General features: G+C 45.1%; 1 protein-coding gene across 4 annotated transcripts in view; it reads left to right on the forward strand.

Annotated features, from left to right (window-relative positions):
• The window catches only part of RETREG1 (reticulophagy regulator 1), a 184,456-nt gene that overhangs the window by 152,233 nt on the left and 11,538 nt on the right, over positions 1-20,685 (forward strand). For all 4 annotated transcript variants that reach the window (XM_073569434.1, XM_073569435.1, XM_073569436.1 and 1 more), the window contains 3 exons: positions 5,286-5,370; positions 19,175-19,312; positions 20,451-20,518. In XM_073569434.1, coding sequence (XP_073425535.1) covers positions 5,286-5,370; positions 19,175-19,312; positions 20,451-20,518 — 291 coding nt within the window. The remainder of the gene's footprint in view (positions 1-5,285; positions 5,371-19,174; positions 19,313-20,450; positions 20,519-20,685) is intronic.

The following is a 20,685-nucleotide window of genomic DNA, read 5'->3' on the forward strand; positions in this document are numbered from 1 at the left end:
GGCCATCTTGCAAATTTTTCCCCATGGGAGGGTGCTCCATTATCTTGATGGCTTCTTTTTTTTGGGCAGCCCCAATTCTAGGGATTGTTTTTCTTTTATTTCTGTTTTTTTTAATTATTGGAGCATTTCGGGATCCCGCTGGCGGCGGAAAAGACTGTTTTTCCTTGCACCAGTCTCGATTTTTTTTTTTTAGGGATTCACATTGATTCTCTACATATGGAATTAAGTCTTCCCTTGGAAAAAAGGAACAATATCCGAGAAAAAATTCTAGATGCCTTGCGAGGGGATAAGGTCACATTAAAACAGCTGCAGTCCCTCTTGGGCAGCTTGAACTTTGCTCTGCGGATCATACCAATGGGAAGGGCATTCTGTAAGCGACTTTACGATGCCACAAAAGGGATCGTTTCCCAACATCATTATATCCGAAGGATGACCTTCGGGTTTGGTTACGTTTCATTGAGCAGTTCAACGGGCGTTGTTGCATTCAGGAGGAGTTTACTTCCTCGCTGGAATTTTCTTTTTCTTTTGATGAGACCAACGTTAGTTTCATGCAAATATCTATGGGTTCGCAACTTGTCTTTTCATTGTGGCCGGCTTGGTGGAATAGCGGCACACCCAATTTTTCTAACACAGCGTGTAAGATTTTTTCTATTTTTGTGTCTTTATCGCTTTGGAAACAAATTTTTAGGAACGAGACTTATGCTTTTGTCGTATGACAGAGGAGTAGTGATGGCCTTGAACTGTCTGTCTTCAAAGAATCCTCTGGTCAATTCATTGTTAAGAGAAATAGTATTTTTATGTTTGGAATCTAATGTTTGGTTAAAAGCACAGTTTTGTGAAGTTAAATCTTTTCCTTCTCAATCTTGTCTTTCTTCCCAGAACGGGTTGGATGGAGCAGGACACCTTGTGTCGTTGGAAATGGATCTTATATCATTCCCGGAACAGCTTTGGACTCATTTGATCCTTTAGTAGCGGAGCACATTCGATCTTCAGTGTCCGCTGCCACATGGGCCACTTAATCGGCTGCATGGATTACTTGGTGTGTGTATTGTTGTAAAAAAAAGTTGGATTTCTGTAAAGTCGATACACATTTTGTGTTAGGTTATTTGCATTGCCTCTTGGCGAATAAGTTTAGTTATTCTAATTTGCACAAGCAAATTTCGGGGATCTCTTTCTTCCTTAAACGCCTGGGGAAGCATTCACTTTTTTCTTTATTCCCTATACAGCAGTTTTTTAAAGGCTTTCGTAAAAAGTCCTACCGCGCTGATGGGAGGAAGGCCATTTCATTGGAATTATTACTTAAGCTTAGTAATATGCTTCAGATGGTTTGCTTCAGCGAGTTCGAAACGTTTTTGTTTCGTGCTTCTTTTTGTTTTGCATTTTTTGGAGCTTTCAGAGTGAGTGAACTAGTTTGTCGGAATCGTCAAACTTTCTCGGGTTTATTATTTCAGGATTTTTCTTTCTCTAAGGGGGGTTGTTCGATCCTGCTTAGATACTCTAAGACTGACCAAATAGGTAGAGGGACTTGCATAAGTTTTAAGGCCATCCCCGAGTCTCCTTTATGCCTGGTCTCTAATGTCGCCAGGTGGTTGAAATTTCGTCCTCTTGGCCCTGCCCCGCTTTTTGTTCATCTAGATGGTTCCCCTGTCACGATCTTTCAATTTAATGCGGTGTTGCGCAAATGTATCACGGCCCTTGGGCTGGCGGACTCCCACATCTCTTCCCATTCCTTCAGGGTAGGGGCGGCCACATTTGCCTCAAACGTCGGTCTTCCTTGAAGGGAATATTCGAAAAATCGGGAGGTGGGCCTCGCACAGGATGCACACTTATGTGCGCCCTCATGCGTTAGTTTAGTTCCTTTCTGCCTCTTTTTGGGGCAGTTTTTTATTTTGTTTTTTTGTTTTTTTTCTTTCTTCTTTTCAGTTCCAAAGAGCGTATGGATTATCGGTGATTCCATGGTGTTTTGGGCAAAGAAGAGGGCAGATAAGCGTCCCTACTCTGCTAATTTGTCTTTCAATTCTTCTGAAGTTTTCATTTCGTGGTTCGGAAGGAAGGACTTATCCTGGGAAGCATTAGTTCCTTTGGTCAACAGACTTTTTTCTACCCCCCCCCCCCCCCGACTTGGCGATTTTTCACGTAGCGGGGGGGCGATTTGGGTAGGACGAAAACTCTGGATCTCCTTTCTCGTATTAAACAAGATTTAAAATTTTTCAGATCCAAATTTCCTTCAACCGTTTTGCTCTTCTCCGAGGTCGCTCCCCGTCTAGTGTGGAAAGAACCGAAGCTCTGTTTTTTAGAAAAAATTAGGAAAAGGGTTAACCACACCTTGGCAAGATTTATGCCAAGTGTGGGTGGTTTTTTCGTTTAGGCACTCCGATCTGGAAGGTTTTTTGTTTGGTTTTTATAGATGGGATGGTATACATTTAAGTGAGATAGGACTGGATATCATAAACCTGGACTTCCAGAGTGTGATAGAAAAATGGCTGTCGGGTTTGGGGGGCTCCTCCGTTTCGGCGGGCCCGAGTGGGGTCAATTTTCTTAAGCCCACCTGGGCTTTGATATCTTATTTATGACTACTCATTATAGTTTTATGAATATTTAATTTTACGAAATTTGAATTCATAGTTTTCTTGTATATATTTGGAATTACCTAGTAAAGCCTGACGGCCAATTAACCCCACAATCGGAGTCGTCTGTTTTTTGTCATTTATGTTAAGCATTTTATGGGGGGCTGTTATCCCATGGGGGACCCGGTAAGCGATTAGTGTTCGGGTGCCATGGGATCACGCCTCCCTGCACATTTCTTTATGGATTTCGAGAAGTTTCAGATTCTGTAGTAAAGGGTTAATGATTACCCTATGGACCATTCTACAGCTTGAAGTGCTCTGGGGTATCCTCAGGAGGAAAATGAACCAGAGCTGGTTTTCTGCCTAGCAACAGAGCCTAGGCATGCTGTGATTGGCTGCTTGGGCTGCTGAGGTAAGGGACGCCGTGATTGGAGGAGTGTCCAGGCGGGAAGGGAAATTATTCAAATGAACAGCTGAGAGGTTTTTCACTCAAGCTCTGGACGCCCTGAAGAGAAGTCACCCGCCCGCCCACCGCAATATGGAACGTTGGATTGGATCTTCGAGTTTGTCATTTGGCTTTACTGTGGGGTCAATTTTCTTAAGCCCACCTGGGCTTTGATATCTTATTTATGACTACTCATTATAGTTTTATGAATATTTAATTTTATGAAACTTGAATTCATAGTTTTCTTGTATATATTTGGAATTACCTAGTAAAGCCTGACGGCCAATTAACCCCACAATCGGAGTCGTCTGTTTTTTGTCATTTATGTTAAGCATTTTATGGGGGGATGTTATCCCATGCACAGTGTCTGGCTTACAGTCTATGGCTGGAGTCGCACTGCCGTATTTCTTGTGCGATAATTGCATCACACTCCACGGACTGGCCGGCACCTCTCCTGAGCTGAGCATGACAGCGTGATGGATTACTATGCAGCTGTCAAGCTCAGGTCAGGAGAGCTGACAGCCAGTGCGATTTTTACGATGCTATTCTCGCACGAGAAATACGGCAGTGTGTCTCTGCCCTACTAGTGACACCCATACTAGTAGATTAGGCAGGCTGCCCAGCACTATCTAAGTGAATCCCATGAGAACAGACACCCTAGTTCACAAGGTTGGTTTTATTTTAGTGTTAGGACATGCAAATATCATAAAACACATACAGTATTTACCTCAACAGAATCGGGTATGTTCTGGCGTTCAGTCAGTTTCTGATGTGTAAAAAAAAAATGCACAGTGGGCATGAGATTTCTATAAATTCCATTTACTTTGTGTTATCTTTAAGATACTGAGTTTTTTAGTCACCGAAAATAAACCGCATCAAAAACTCATGATGGCAACTTAGCTTTAGGTAGGACCACATGACGTCTCCACATCCGAGAAAAACGGTCCGATTGTTCTGATCAGAATTTGATCAGAGTGGCATCAGGTTTTGCCGGACTTGGAGAAAAAAGAAAAAGTTCCTCCACCTTCTCGATTCTGACCGTCCGTGAAAATTGGAACGTATTCGGATGTCATCCAAGTATAGTCTGATGTTTTCCACAGACCCATAGACTTGCATTGACGATTTTGCTCCAACACTTGTCTCAAAATCAGACGTGTCTCCAAATTTTTATCCGCATACCACTTGGCTCAAAAAAATCGGACATGTACAAAGCCCCATAAAATATCATAGGTATAGGTGCTATCGTGAAAACCATGGACAGCACTCAGGTGAGCACTTAGATGGGAAATCTGTGTCTCATTACAGTAGAGAAACTACCTGGATTGGAGAATATTTGATATTTTGGGCAGCATGGTGGCTCAGTGGTTAGCACTGAGGTCCTTGGTTCAAATCCCAGCAAGGCAACATTTGCAAGAAGTTTGTATGTTGTCCCCTTGTTTCGGTGGGTTTCCTAACAAAACTCCAAAGAGATACTGATAGGGAATTTAGATTGTAAGCCCCAATGGGGAGAGTGATGATAATGTCTGTAAAGCGATGTATAATTAATGGCGGGCGCTATATAAGTGAGTAAAATAAACAAATAAGATCTGCAGCATATGGCTGGAGTCACACTGCCAATTTCTCCTGCGATAATTGCATCGCATAGCACGGACTGGCCGGCACCTCTCCTGACCTGAGCATGACAGCGTGATGGATTACTATGCGGCTGTCAAGCTCAGGTCAGGAGAGCCGACAGCCAGTGCGAGTTTTACGATCCGATTCTCGGACAAAAAATACTGCAGTATGACTCTGCCCTATCAGTTAATGTTGCAGATTTCTTTTGTGTTTTCACAATTGAGATCAAAGGGAAGGTCAGGTGCTGCAATAAACCCCATTTATTGGGGATTTTGCTGCAGGTTACCTCGCGTTCTGCATCAAAATCTAAAACCACTGGAAAAAAAAACACTTTGCAAAAGTTTAAAAATGAAAAAGATACCACCGTAGATAGCCACAAGAGCACCTGAAGAGATGACTGCAGTGGTTTATTTTTATTATTTTGCCCTATCCGCCGTGGCAAATTATATTATCAGCCGAATCTGCAACTGGATTTGTCCAACTGGTGTAGATTTGCAGCTGCAGATGTCTCTGTTTCTGGGGAAACGTCTATGGAAATCTGCAGAAATTAGGCACTTGATTTTTGCAGTCTGTATTTTGAGGATCAGAAAATTCCATAAATCTAATTTTTATATGTAATTCTATGAAAGATTTTAACAAATTGTACGTTTTTTTTGCAGTTTTGCCTTTTGGTCTGCAGTGTATGCACATTTTTTATTCTGTTGGGAAGCTACATTCCTGGAGTTGTCCTCTCCTATTTCATATGTAAGTACCCACAGTATGCATGAAATGCCATATCATTCAACAATGTCATTTAATATTGTTAGTCTTTTAATAATATATCTAATATTTGATAGTTACACATCCAGACACACTGTATGTAACCTGAATGGCCACTTTGTTAGAGACCCCATCTAGTGGTTTGTGAGACCTCCTTTAGAACCACAGTAGTTCATCATGTCATAGGTTCCACTAAAGTGTAAAAATCGTTCTACGGAAATATTGGCTTATGTGGACACGATGGCTCCCATTGTTGCAAACTAGATGGAGATACTGACTTGTTCTTAACAGCCTGTTCTACCTGGTGTTAGGATTTAAATCTGAGGATTGTGAAGGTCAGGAAAACATGGAACACTCACTGCCATTTTCCTGTTACCAATCGATCACAATACCGCCCTTGTTGCATGGTGCATTGTCCTGCTGAAAGTGTCCTTCTATAGGGTAACCTTCTGCAATGCAGTGATGACCTTAGCCAAAATGCTTCAGTAGCCCTTCTGTCCAAACATCCATTCTGAGGTTTCAGATGACGCAGGGTGTAAGGGTAAGTGCACACGGAGTTTTTTGGTGGTGCGGATTTTCTAGTAAAAGCCGCAGATAAATCCGCAGGACGGACTATCTGCGGATTAGCCTGCGGTTTTGCCCTGCGGTTTCACACCTCATAATGGATAAGGTGTGAAACCGCAGCGGATCTGCACAAAAGAATTGACATGCTGCGGATTGTAATCCGCGCGGAAAAATCTGCAGCATGTGCACAGCGTTTTTCAGTTTACCATTGAAAACAATGGTACTGTACAACGCACCTAAATCTGCTGCGGACCCGCAGGGCCAAAACCGCTGCGGATCTGCAGCAGAATCCGCACCGTGTGCACATAGCCTTACAAGAGAACATTCCCTACACCATTACTTCACCTCTACCAGTCTCAATTAAAAGGGTCCATCGATTCATGCTGCTTGTGCCCAATTCCTCTTTGTGCACATGCTGCGGATTGGTCTGCGGATTTTTTATCTGCGGAACCGCAGGTAAAATCACCTGCGGATTGGCCTGCGGTTTATCACTTCTACAATGGAGGAGATGGTAATCCGCAGCAGAATCCGCAGAAAAGAATTGACATGTCATTTCTTTCTGCGGATTCAAAACCGCAGCTTTTCCGCAGTTAAAAAATCCGCAGCATGTGCACAGCAGAATGTAAATCACATAGACTTACATGCTACTGTACACTGTCTGCAGAACTGCTGCAGATCCGCAGCGGCCAAAACCGCAGCGGAACCGCAGCAAAAACCGCTATGTGCACACACTACGGATTCACCTGCGGGTTTTCCTGCGGGTTTTCCTGCGGTTTTCCCCTGCGGTTTCACACCTCTACTATGTTAAAGGTGTGAAACCGCAGCGGAATCCGCAGAAACAATTGACATGCTGCGGTTTATAAACCGCAGCAAAACCGCGCGGAAAAAACCGCAGCGTGAGCACAGCAGAATGTAAATCCCATAGGATAGCATGCTACTGTACACTGTCTGCAGAACTGCTGCGGCCAAAACTGCAGCAGAACCGCAGCAAAAATCGCAGCGTGTGCACATAGCCTTATAAGCATAGTGCAAAAGAAATCTGGATTTATCTAACCAGGCTAAGGCTACTTTCACACATCAGGTTTTCGGCGTCAGGCGCGATCCGGCGTCGTGCCGGAATGCCGGATCCGGCAAATGTTTTGTAAAACCTGATGTGCCGGATCCGGTTTTCTGCCGGATCCGTCTTGTTCTTGACAGACAAAACCGGATCCGTCTCATCCGGTTCATCCGTTTTTCTATCCGTTTTTCGACGGATTACGCCGGATCCGGTTTTTAAAATTGACCCTTGTGGCCTTCCGAACGGGATTGGCTACTGGAAACCTATATACAGTGGGGCAAAAAAGTATTTAGTCAGTCAGCAATAGTGCAAGTTCCACCACTTAAAAAGATGAGAGGCGTCTGTAATTTACATCATAGGTAGACCTCAACTATGGGAGACAAACTGAGAAAAAAAAATCCAGAAAATCACATTGTCTGTTTTTTTTTTCATTTTATTTGCATATTATGGTGGAAAATAAGTATTTGGTCAGAAACAAGCAATCAAGATTTCTGGCTCTCACAGACCTGTAACTTCTTCTTTAAGAGTCTCCTCTTTCCTCCACTCATTACCTGTAGTAATGGCACCTGTTTAAACTTGTTATCAGTATAAAAAGACACCTGTGCACACCCTCAAACAGTCTGACTCCAAACTCCACTATGGTGAAGACCAAAGAGCTGTCAAAGGACACCAGAAACAAAATTGTAGCCCTGCACCAGGCTGGGAAGACTGAATCTGCAATAGCCAACCAGCTTGGAGTGAAGAAATCAACTGTGGGAGCAATAATTAGAAAATGGAAGACATACAAGACCACTGATAATCTCCCTCGATCTGGTGCTCCACGCAAAATCCCACCCCGTGGGGTCAGAATGATCACAAGAACGGTGAGCAAAAATCCTAGAACCACGCGGGGGGACCTAGTGAATGAACTGCAGAGAGCTGGGACCAATGTAACAAGGCCTACCATAAGTAACACACTACGCCACCATGGACTCAGATCCTGCAGTGCCAGACGTGTCCCACTGCTTAAGCCTGTACATGTCCGGGCCCGTCTGAAGTTTGCTAGAGAGCATTTGGATGATCCAGAGGAGTTTTGGGAGAATGTCCTATGGTCTGATGAAACCAAACTGGAACTGTTTGGTAGAAACACAACTTGTCGTGTTTGGAGGAAAAAGAATACTGAGTTGCATCCATCAAACACCATACCTACTGTAAAGCATGGTGGTGGAAACATCATGCTTTGGGGCTGTTTCTCTGCAAAGGGGCCAGGACGACTGATCCGGGTACATGAAAGAATGAATGGGGCCATGTATCGTGAGATTTTGAGTGCAAACCTCCTTCCATCAGCAAGGGCATTGAAGATGAAACGTGGCTGGGTCTTTCAACATGACAATGATCCAAAGCACACCGCCAGGGCAACGAAGGAGTGGCTTCGTAAGAAGCATTTCAAGGTCCTGGAGTGGCCTAGCCAGTCTCCAGATCTCAACCCCATAGAAAACCTTTGGAGGGAGTTGAAAGTCCGTGTTGCCAAGCGAAAAGCCAAAAACATCACTGCTCTAGAGATCTGCATGGAGGAATGGGCCAACATACCAACAACAGTGTGTGGCAACCTTGTGAAGACTTACAGAAAACGTTTGACCTCTGTCATTGCCAACAAAGGATATATCACAAAGTATTGAGATGAAATTTTGTTTCTGACCAAATACTTATTTTCCACCATAATATGCAAATAAAATGAAAAAAAAACAGACAATGTGATTTTCTGGATTTTTTTTTCTCAGTTTGTCTCCCATAGTTGAGGTCTACCTATGATGTAAATTACAGACGCCTCTCATCTTTTTAAGTGGTGGAACTTGCACTATTGCTGACTGACTAAATACTTTTTTGCCCCACTGTATAGCATGTTCCTACAGCCCTTCTTTGACAGGTTGTAGAGGAGAAAGTGCAGGTTGGAGAGAAGAGCAAGTTACTGGCGAAGATGGATGTTGTCATTGGAAATATTTTGAAGAATTTGGCGGATTTTATAGCGGAGGCGAATCGTTTGAGGGTGATTGTTCTGGAGAAGGAGAGAGCGAGACAGCAGCGCATCAGGCATCGTAGACGACGTTTGTGGATCCACCCCATCACAGCCAAGAGAATGACGCGTGGGGTCTATTCTACACTCTGCATGGACCTTCGACGAAACCCGGATAAATTTTTTGGATATGTTCGGATGAAAATGGAGAATTTTGATTACTTGGTGGAGCGCATTGCACACCTCATAAGAAAAGCGGACACCTATTGCCGCTTCTCTGTTTCACCCGCAGAGCGTCTGATGGTGACTTTAAGGTAAGTCACATTTATTGGATGTGATCGCATCAGAGCACACTTTCACTGCAATCTTGTTGGTGGTAGTATGTATCTCCAAGTGTTATAGCTGAGTTTTGGTATGTAATGCTGTGATTTAAAACTAATTGATTGTTTTTTAATTCCCCACAGATTTCTTGCAACTGGAGAATCCCTTTCGTCACTGCATTTCCAGTACAGACTCGGGATTTCCACCATATCTGGAATAGTGAAGTACACATGCCGTGCACTGTGGGACTCCTTAGCTGAAGAGTTTTTACCAGAGCCCACAACAGAGAGGTGGATTGAAAATGCTGACAAGTTTCAACAGATATGTCAGTTTCCCAACTGCTTGGGCGCTGTGGACGGGAAACATATCCGCATTGTAAAGCCAGCTGGATCGGGATCGGAATATTTCAAGAAATATTTTTCAATTGTCCTCATGGCCATCGCTGACGCGGAATACAAATTTATTGCGGTTGATATTGGGGCCTATGGCCGCTCCAATGACTCTCAAGTTTTCAAACTGTCTGCCATGGGGCGTAAACTGTATGGAAACACCTTCCAGTTCCCACCACCTAGACCGCTGCCGCAAACATCTGGTCCACCTATGCCATTTGTCTGTGTAGGGGATGAAGCCTTCCAGCTGTCAGAACACCTTTTGAAACCGTACTCTAGCAGAGGATTGACAAGACCAAAACGCATTTTTAATTACCGCCTCACAAGAGCAAGAAGAATGGTTGAATGTACCTTTGGTATTCTGACAGCCAAATGGCGGGTCCTATTGACTGCGATCAACCTCAAGACAGAAACTGTGGACGAGGTGATCAAAGCTTGCGTGGTACTCCACAATTTTGTTATCTGCAAGGAACCCATTTCCATTGAGGACACCTCTGAAGAAACCACCTTGCAAGATTACCATGACATTACCACTAGAAGTTCTGTGACGGTTTCAGTAATGAGGGACAATTTTGCACTATACTTTGTCACCTCAAGGCAGAGTACACTGGCAGGATGACAGAGTGTGAAAGATTTGTGCCCTTAACCAAACTTGTGTACCTTCTGTACCAACAGTATATGCCTTTGCCAACCAAAGTTGGCTATCTTGTCATGGTCTTACTATTTTTACCTTTAGGCCACAGGTGTGTACCTGGTTGTGTTTTATGCAAAGTATTTCACCTTTTAACAAAAGTTGTGTACATTGTTAAGAAATCACCAACAATAAACACAACTTTTCAGGTGAAATACTTTGCTTCAAACACAACCAGGAACACAACTGTGGCAAAAAGCTAAAATTTACCCACAGTTATATACCTGGTTTTGAATACCTTTTTACCTTTTAAATACCCTGTATTTAACCTTTTTTTTAAACATATTTCGCCGCAGAAAGAAATGACAGACAACCAGTGTAAACAATAATTTAATTTTTATTTAAAATATTTTTTTTTGTGTAAACTGTTTTTAAAGTTAAAAAAAACTTTTTTAATAAAGGTTTGAAACCAACCAAATGGGCATTTTTATTACAAAAAAAACATTATAACTCGGTGTAGTGTGGGGTGGAAATACTGCTGGAGGGGCTGCGGGACACTTCGACACTGGGTGTGTGGAGAGAGGACTGGGATCGTGGTGGGGAAGGAACAGTTAGAGGTGATGGTGTGGAAAAAGCTACAGAATGGGTGGACATGTGGGAAGCAGAAGAGGTGGTGGGCGGTGGAGTGGAGGGTTGGGCAGGGCCTGTAGGAGCAGATGATGTTGATGGAAAGTTGTATGGGGAAGGAGTTTGGTACGGGGCAGGTTGCTGGTACTGGGGAGATGGCTGGTACTGGGGAGGTTGCTGGTACTGGGGAGGTGGCTGGTATGTAATAGGAGGGGGAGGATGGAAAGTTGCTTGACGGGGTGCTGGGTAGGAGATAGTGTTGCCCAGGGCCGCCATCAGGGCATTACTAGCCTTACTGGTGTAAGGGGCCCTGGGAGCTGGAGGTGCCCCATGCTCAGAATTTTCATAAACCGGCGTTCTGTGTGTGTGGAGGGAGCAGGAGTCACTGTGACAGACAGCTGGGAGAGGCAGCCAGTGCTGAGCAACAGGAGGGCGGGACTTTCCAGCAACCAATCCTGGCTGAGTGCGGGCTTACTGCTGTGCAGTTATAGTATTCTCCCATCACACAGTCTGGAACGAGTCACTGAGCAGCAGTGCAGCCCTCAGTCCCCCCCCCCCCCCCCCCCGGTGAGTCTCTGAGCCTGTGTTGTTAAAGTGTATGGCCAGTGTCTTGCCAGGATCTACTGTAGTCCAGCCCCTGTAGCAGATGGATCCTCAGTGAGTGGGGTGTGTGCTCAGTGACAGCGTCAGTCACACTATCAGCACAGCAGCCACTCACCAAGGAAGGACGCTGCTATGTCCTGAGTCTGACCCCTGCCTGTATCAGCTATAGACCAAGATAACAGCAGAGCTGAGTGCCCCCTCACCTCCTACAGAGAAGCATAAGACCGCTGAGCACAGCCTGCCCCCTGACAGGACAGCAGCCCCCTCTTAGGATTCCCTGCATTTACTCTCCAAACTTATGTGAAAAAAACTTCAGTCTTCAGAATGGAGCTGTGGTGTCCTGTCAGGGGCAGAGGGGGCACAACAGCCTTATCCTTCTCTGGAGGGGACAGGGGGCCAGGACCCTGCTCATCAGGATTTATAGCATCTCCCAGAGATGTTATGTAACCCTAACCACACACTATAATCACAAACACAGTATATGTTAGGGTATATGCACACATGGCAGATTCTGCTGCGTTGTACCCTTAGGCCATGTGCACAGGTTGCGGATTCTGCTGCGGATCCGCAGGGGTTTTGGCTCTGGAACCGCAGCTAAGCTGCGTCGTACAGTACCATTGTTTTCAATGGAAAATGAAAAACGCTGTGTGCATGCTGCAGATTTTTCCGCGGGTTCAAATCGGCAGCATGTCAATTCTTTGTGCGGAATCCGCAGTGGTTTCACACCTTCTCCATTGTGAGGTGTGAAACCGCAGGGCTAATCCACAGGTAAACCGCAGGACTTTTGACCTGCGGATTTTTCTAAATCCGCACAGAAAAATCCGCAGCACGTTTCACTACGTGTGCACATAGCCCAAAAGTCTATCTAAAACCAAAACTGTTGTGCACATGCTGCGGCTCTAAATCTGCAGCATGTCAATTCTTTGGCTGATCCGCAGCATTTTTACACCTCTTTTATTATAGGAATCCACAAGTGTAAAAACGCTGTGGAAATCTGCACAAAATCTGCAGAAAATCCTCAGGTAAAACGCAGGTCATTTTACTGGCGGATTCAGTGAAATTTGTGTGGAAAAATCCGCAGCAGAATCCGCAACATGTGCACACACCCTAAAAGTATGCAAAAATTCCACAGTATTACAGAACAGTAACTGAGGCCGGACTCCAGCATGAGAGGCTAATGAGAGAAGATCTGCAGGGGGAATGAAGGCTCTTAGTCCTCGCTCACACAAGCGTATAACATGGCTGAGTGCTATGTGATGTTTTATTGCATAACACTCAGCACAGTGTTATACTATGGGGCATCGCAGATCTGTGATTTTTTTCTACAGACCGAATTCGTCTGTGGATAATCTGCAGCATGCCGTGAGTGGCTTTGGAATTCGGATCACACGGACCCATTGAAATCTATGGATGCGTGTGAACCATCAGGCTGCACTCAGCTGTCAGCTGAGTGCAGTCTGAATCCACGACCTCAGACAATGGAGAAGATGGAGAAATTAAGCTCCCTGTCTTCTCAATGTGCTCCGATTATTTCATGCAAGAGAATCAGATGACACTTGGATGAGAGTTTGAGCTGAGTGTCAGTAGCATAATTAAGCTGATTCTCTCACATGAGAGAATCATCACTCGTGTGACCCCGGCCATACACTTTTTTTCAGCTGGACAATTCTTTTATATACCTTAATAATTCCTAATATTACCAAAAACTTTATAATATAAGTATCCTTCCCAAACACACTGGCCTAAGCAGGGCCGCTATCAGGGCATTACTGCCCTTACTGGATGGGACCTGATGAGCAGAGTGGGCCCGGAGTGGGGCCCCGGTCACTATGTGGTGGTAAAATGTGGTCTGGTCATGGCGTGATGGTATTTGTTCCTTGTATATGGGATTTTAGTTCACCATGTGGTGGTAATATGGTGGCTGGTCATGGTCCGGTGGTATTTGTCCCTTGTATGTGGCATTATTGGTAATTTTTAAAAATGGAAAAATAAATAAAAATATACATAAATTGTATTGGATATTTTAGCAAATGTTTAGTAAGTTACAGTAGAGTAGGGCCCGACCAAAAGAGTCTACTTTGTCGTGGTGGCGGATTAAAAAATCTTTTGGCCAAAACAAAAGCTGCTGGCTATGTATGTGGTGATGGGAACTGTTAATGTGTGATTTGTGAGGACATGGTGCAGAAGTGGAGTTGTTCCAAGGGAGAGTGGTGGGACTTTGGAAGGTTCGAGGGGTGGAGACGGGGCTGGGTGGAGCCTGGGCGGAGTTTCAAGGGGCCCCGAAAATGTTGCCAGTATGGGGCCCCGAAATTCCTAGTGGCAGCCCTGGTGTTGCCATGCGCTCCACAACAGACCTGAAAAAGGTGTGGTTTGGCGAAGATCTTGCTTCTGAATGCATGGTTTGCAGAAGTGTCTTCACCTCCAGAATGCTGGAGTTGATCGGCTGAAAGTCTGCGGAGATTTGCTCTGACAAGACTTTTAGACAGTTCTGGAAAGATGCATTCAGATGCAAGAACTCTGGCGCATAAGTCTTTTCCTGACCCCTCTGCTGCTGCCGCCCAGTACCCGCAGGTGTACTAGAGGTGGCAGGGGCAGAAGGGTGGGGTAAAGGGAAAGCGATCTCCTCACCAGCAGCTTCATGTAATGTAGGCGGCCACGATGCTCCTGTGCTGGTGGATGGGACAGATGGGTCGAATGTGTGGGAAGGCTGGGAAGGTGCAGATGTACCGGGGCGGTCGAAGTGTCCCTCGGTGCCGGTCTCCTCAGGGATCGCCTCAGAAGGGTCCAATCATGCAGGCTCCCGAGTGCTGCTCACCGTGCTGTGGAATAAAGAGAAAAAAAAACAATTAAAATAATGACATGATATGGCCCTGGCTGAAAAAAAAAGTTACATCTAAACATTTTTTTGTCACATGTGGTGTGTAATATTTACCTTCTGGTGAGCATTGTTTCCCGGAGGAACGACAGGGCTCGTGCGTACTTGTACTTGCTCCTGCGTCCTCCAGATCCACTCGGGGCCCGCATCTCTTTATTGAACTCCTTCTTGAAACGATCCCTCACAGACCGCCACCGCTTCACAATTCTCTCCCCTGAAACGAGAAAGGACAAAGTGGTTAGTATACAACATCAGTGTTTCACAAACTCCAGTCCTCATGGTCCCCAGGGGTCATGTTTTCAGGATTTCCAAAGTAAATAGAAATCCTGAACACATGATCTGTGGGGACCACGAGGACTGGAGTTCGGGAAACACTGGTTTAAATCAAGCAACCGGTACTGTATATACTTACGCTCTTTAATCTGGGCCCGAACATCGAGGTCCTCCCAGCGGTCCACAAGGAGCGAACAGATTTCCTCCCAGAGTCGTCGGGTAACGATAAGGTCAGCGTGGCGGCGGTCAGCCATATTCCAGAGCGGCTCCCTTTCTCTGACGAGATCGATGAGGTGGTCCACATCGAGTCCTCCATCCTCACCGTCAGAGTCGGGAGCACGCTGTGAAGGCTGTTAAAGAAAAAGACAAAAATAACATAATTAGCCTCCACAAAAGAAATGAAATAAAAAGTGCAAAAAAACAAAGCAAAAATATTTATACTTACACGCTGGTGACCGCCGCGTTGCTGTCGCTGACGACCCTGGGAGGCACTGCGAGGACCTCTTGGCCGAGCACCAGATTGGGAAGACTAGAGAAGAAAAGAAAAAATGTTATGTCTTTGGATGTAGGCATTTGTTTGCTGTGTGTGGTCTGCAGAACATTGTTTTCTATGTGTTGTGTGTAGTGTGATGTTGTGTTTCTGCATTTGATGCAAAAAACTTACCAATTGTGAGCCCACTCCAGGTGTCTGTCCACCCCTTCCTTCTTCTTCTGGGAGCTCCTCTTCATCTTGTGATTCCTGTTTTGAAATAAAAGGCAATGAATAGACATATATTACAGAGATGATGGATTTTGGAAATAAAAACTTACCGTCAAACGCTGACGATGCGAGGGAGGGCTCCCAGAAGATGATGTGCTGTCTTCCTGGTGGCCACACTCCATGCCTGTGGGTGGTGTTCCAGCTGCTGCCATTGCTGCTGCTGCTGCTGCATCTGTTGGGCGGCTGTTGAATAAAGAGAAACAAAGGGCCAATGAATATCTTGATATTCAATAGCCCTAGTTTGGAGGAATGGGGGATTTGATAATTACCGTCTCTCATCTGCTGCTGGACTCCCCTCCCGTTCCTCAGCATGTTCCCTTTGCTGCTCCATTTGGGGTGGTGGTGGTGCTGATGGTGCTGCAGATGTCTGCTGCCTTCTCCTGGTTCTTGGCTTGGGTGGCATGTTGGGTGTGGCTGAGGGTCCCACTGTCTTGCTTTTATATATGTCTTGTGGGCAGAGCTACTGAGCATGCTCAGACCAAAAAAAACGGATCCGGCCACCGGATCCGGCTGTCGCCGGATCAGGCGCATTGCGGCGCTCATAGGCTTTCATTGTATGAAAAAGCCGGACACGCCGGATTCGGCGTGTCCGGCTTTTTCGCCGGAGACAAAAAACGTTACAGTAGCCGTTTTTTCCAGACGCCGGATCGCGTCACATTGCCGGATCCGGCGAAAATCGGATGAAACGCATGGCCATCCGGCTCTAATGCAAGTCAATGGGGGGGAAACCGGATCCGGCATTGCATTTCGCCGGATCCGGTTTCTGTCAAAAGCGCCGGATCGCGCCTGACAGCGAAAACCTGATGTGTGAAAGAGGCCTTAGCTATGTGCCCACGTATGCAGAAAATTTCTGCATGAAAACCGTACTCCTTCCCAGAAAACGCACGTTTTTGATGCGTTTTTTTCCAAGCGTCCCCAGTCTCATAGAAAATAGCTAAAAATGCGGACTTTTCCGCAAAATTAATGAGCATGCTGCGTTTTTTACCGCAATGCATTTTTTTCGCGGAAAAAAACATCAATTTGCACAAAAAGTGCAGAATGCATTAAAATGAATGGGATGCTTCTTTTAAGCGATTTTTAAACCTTTTTGCTGGTAAAAACGCTTAAAAAACGCGATAAAAACGCTTACGTGGGCACAGAGCCTCAATGTTTGTGCTTTTTGTCCACTGGAATCCTGCCAAGAGCCTTTGTGTTTTCCTTAGGCCATGTTCATACGTTCAGTATTTTACGTCAGTATGTGTAAGCCAAAATCAGGAGTGGAGACATCAGAGGAAAAGTATAATAGAAACACGTCACCACTTCTGGATTTATCACCCACTCCTGGTTTTGGCTTACAAATACCGATGTAAAATACTGACCAAATGTAAATGTGGCCTTAGAGAGCAATGATACTCAAACTAGTCATCTGCCTTTATAGCCCATCTATACTGAGCAATAACTAGTTGCATGTTAATTGTGTCAGGGATATTTAATTTGTCAGGACTTTTTTCATCCCACAAATCCCTGATATCATAGGCCGGGAAAAGTCATGGGTACCATCCACTGTGATCTTTGGAGTGAACCGCTCTCTGCTGCCCCCTATCGTCTGGACAATTACACGATTGGCCAACGATCAATGGAGAAGGCTGCAGCCTGTTCGCACCACTAGGCCGGCTATCGGAAAATTAATGTTGAGCGTACGGCATATACTGTACACCTCCGGATTCCAAAACATGGAATTTGTGTACACACCCTGTTACGGTCACAGCTAACTCTCCGATAACCACAGATTACTCGGCGCCACCACCACCACCACTCTGGGCACCGTACGGTAGCTTATGGCTCTGAAGTATCGTTACAGAACAGAAGGAACAGAACTATTACATTTTATATTTAATCCATAGGGGGGCAGTGTTTATGAAAAATATACAAAACATTTTACAAGGGGGACAAACCAAAACAGCATAAACAGTTACAGAAAATAAAAGGGATTAACAGGAGAAATTACTACACCGATTGCAGAGACAATTCAGGTTAGCCGAAGGAGAGCACTTTAAGTTGGCTGTCGCTAAACAGGGCCCCTGTATACACGATAGTGACCAGCTTGTATCCATGGAGCTCGGCCACTAGTGCTTGCCTTGAATACTGTGCGCAGTAGATGCATTCCAGGGGAAAGGCTATCTTCTAATATCCCAGCCACCTCTCTCTAAGGCCGGTTTCACACGTCAGTGGCTCCGGTAGGTGTAGTGACAGCTTCCTCACGTACCGGAGACACTGACACATGTAGACACATTAAAATGAATGTGTCTCTGCACATGTCGGCATGTTTTCACGGACACACGGTCCATGTGAAAAACACGCAGACATGTCAGTGTTCATGGGAGCGCACGGTCCACAAAAGTGCTGAACACGTGCACACGGAGAACAGTTCACACTGTCCTCCATGCTCACGGACAGCCACCGGGGAAGAACCGCTACTGTAAGCACTGTTCCCCTGCGGCTGATACTGAATGAGGCTGTGATTGTTCTCTCCTGCTCTGCCGGCAACAGCGATCAGTAGAGAAAAATGAATGAAAACACGAGCTGTCAGCTTTAGTCTGGTTGGTTGTCAAAAATAGGGGGGACCCCATGCCTTTTTTTAAAATTATTTACTTAATTAAAAAAACAGCGTGGGGGGGGACCCCTCTATTCTTGAGAACCAATCTTACTTAAGCTGACAGCTGAGGGCTGCAGCCCCCAGCTGTAAATTTCATCTGGTTGGTTCACAAAATGAGGGGGACCCCACGTCGGGTTTTCATTCATTCTTCTCTCCTGCTCGTTGTTGCCGACAGAGCAGGAGAGAACAATGCCAGCCGCGTTCAACACCAGCTGCAGGGGAACAGTGCTTAATTTAGCGCTTCTTCCCGGCGGCCGTCCGTGTGGTCCTGATGCAGCACACGGTTGCCACACGTGTGCCACACGGTGGTACCATGTATCCACACGGACACGGATAGCTCCGGTACCATTTTTTCCAGTTCCGGAATTATCTGGACGTGTGAGACCGGCCTAACATATTGATTTCTAGACAGTAATTAGCTGCTCGCCTCCCTCCTTCTCCTCAGCTTTTGATGAGCTGTTGTTATATAACTTTCAAAACCACCAGATCTTCAGCTTTCAGAGCAGTTCTTCTAATCACGACCCGCTGTCCTGAGCTGTTAGCTGCCCTGTTATCTCTATGTGTAAGTGCAGTGAACACAGTGTAGACTTCAGAACAAACCACTGATGGCTGTATGTGCTGCAGCAGAACTTGCGCTGAGCTTTATAGTTCTACTAATACTTCAGCTCTGCTACTCACCCGTACTGTCAGTCAAAGAGTATAGCCCGCCCTGCCATAACCCAGGGAGCAAGGAGTCTGTATGGCTCTAAGCTGCTCAAGAGAGATCTCGACAAATCGCTAAGATCCCTTCTTGCTGTCAAGGAATGAAAGCATGACTTGAAATTGTGCCATTCATTTGGATACAAAATTCATTACAAAAGAAAACTATCATTTACAAGCATGAAGGGGCCACAGTGTATACTGCTGAGAAAGACCACGTCTTATAAACTTGTGCACAAAGAATAGTCAGACGCAGCCCGTAACGACATTTCATGCATATAAATGTCTGTCAGATGCTTTTATGTTCAATTCCACAAAAAGAACTTTATCTTAAACCGTGTTTTCTGCTTTATCCTGTCCAGTATTGTGTGCCTTCTTGTGTCCATTAATAAAGTGCAATGAAGTAGGCCAGAAAGTGTGCAGCAAGTTGAGGCCAGTTCTGCAGAAACTGGACTACTGGGTGCAGTTATTTGTCAGCCTGTGGATGAAAGCCAAGTCTAGTAAGTATAGTGCTTGTGCTAAAACAAGTAGTCCCCTCACTCAGGACACTACACCCCAAAAATATCTGGGGACCTTACAGTTTCATTCACCGCAGAGTTTTTTGTTTTGTTTTTTAAATGATGTTTTTTTTTATCAGATTTGCACATCAGAGTCACCCATTCAAGTAAATGGGTCAGTGAAAAAAACAGGATAGCACCCAAATGCCATTCTCACATCATCCGTTTTACACTGAGTAGTTGATAGGAGAAATTTTGATTTTTAAACTAGAAATATGGATGAAATATACAGATTGTAAGAATTGACTCCGGGAACAAAAATGGATACAGCACAATGAAACAAAAATGTCCATTTTCTTGTGTGAGAACAAAAGAGTGGCCTGTGACTGCAGCCTAAAGGCCCCGTCTCACATAGCGAGATCGCTAATGCGTCACCAATCTCGCTACATGTGACACGCAGCAGCGACCGCCCCCCCACTGGATATCACTGATCGTGCAGGAATGTCCAGCGATCCCTATTAGGACGTATGGTTGTCGGGATCGCTGGAGCGTCGCTAAGTAAAATGGGACCCTAACACGCGTACACACGTTATCTTGATCCTAGTATTGTATCATATGTGTACAAAACAGAAAATCAAGGAATTAGAAGTGACAAAAATATTAGTGTCAAATATTGAAGTTATTTAAAGGTAATTTGTCACCTGTTTGAGAGCAGCATGATGTAGAGGCTGGATTTCAGCTTTGAGTCACTTGCTGGGCTGCTTGCTGCAGTTTTGATAAAACCATTGTTTTAGCAACACAGGAGTAACACATGAGTACTAGTAAATTTGCTGCCATGTAGTCCTCCATATTCACGAGCTTTGTATGACCCAGCCCACAGCACTGATGGCAGCTTTCTGCCTATACACAGTGTACACAGAAAGCTGTCAGTCAGCGGTGGGGTAGGGGTTATACAGAGATCATTATTCAGAAAACTGCTAGATCTGCAGCACAGTGATTTTACTAAAACTACAGCAAGCAGCTCAGTAAGTGGTACATCCCTGGAATCAGGGTCTCTGTCCCTACATCATGCTGCTATCAGGTGGGGTAGCAAAAACCTGGTGACAGATTTCCTTTAAATATGTATTTCTATTCTTTGCAGAAAAGGAGAGAGAAACCATTACCGCAGAAGAGGACAGTGAATTGGAGATCTCTGCATTGTGCCCTCAGGTAACCAATGTAGCTTGATTATTCATAAGAAGGTTAAGGAAGGTCAGACGTACCATTAAATTCCAAATTGGTGACCATTTACTTTCTGGTCTGCCTGTGGGCTCAGATCCAGAAATAAAAGTGCTGGCCTATGTGACATTTTAGATTTCATGTTTGTATGCATACGC

This window comes from Dendrobates tinctorius, unplaced genomic scaffold (assembly GCF_039654945.1).
Source record: "Dendrobates tinctorius isolate UK_male_01 unplaced genomic scaffold, ASM3965494v1 ptg000025l, whole genome shotgun sequence".
Classification (NCBI taxonomy): domain Eukaryota; kingdom Metazoa; phylum Chordata; class Amphibia; order Anura; family Dendrobatidae; genus Dendrobates; species Dendrobates tinctorius.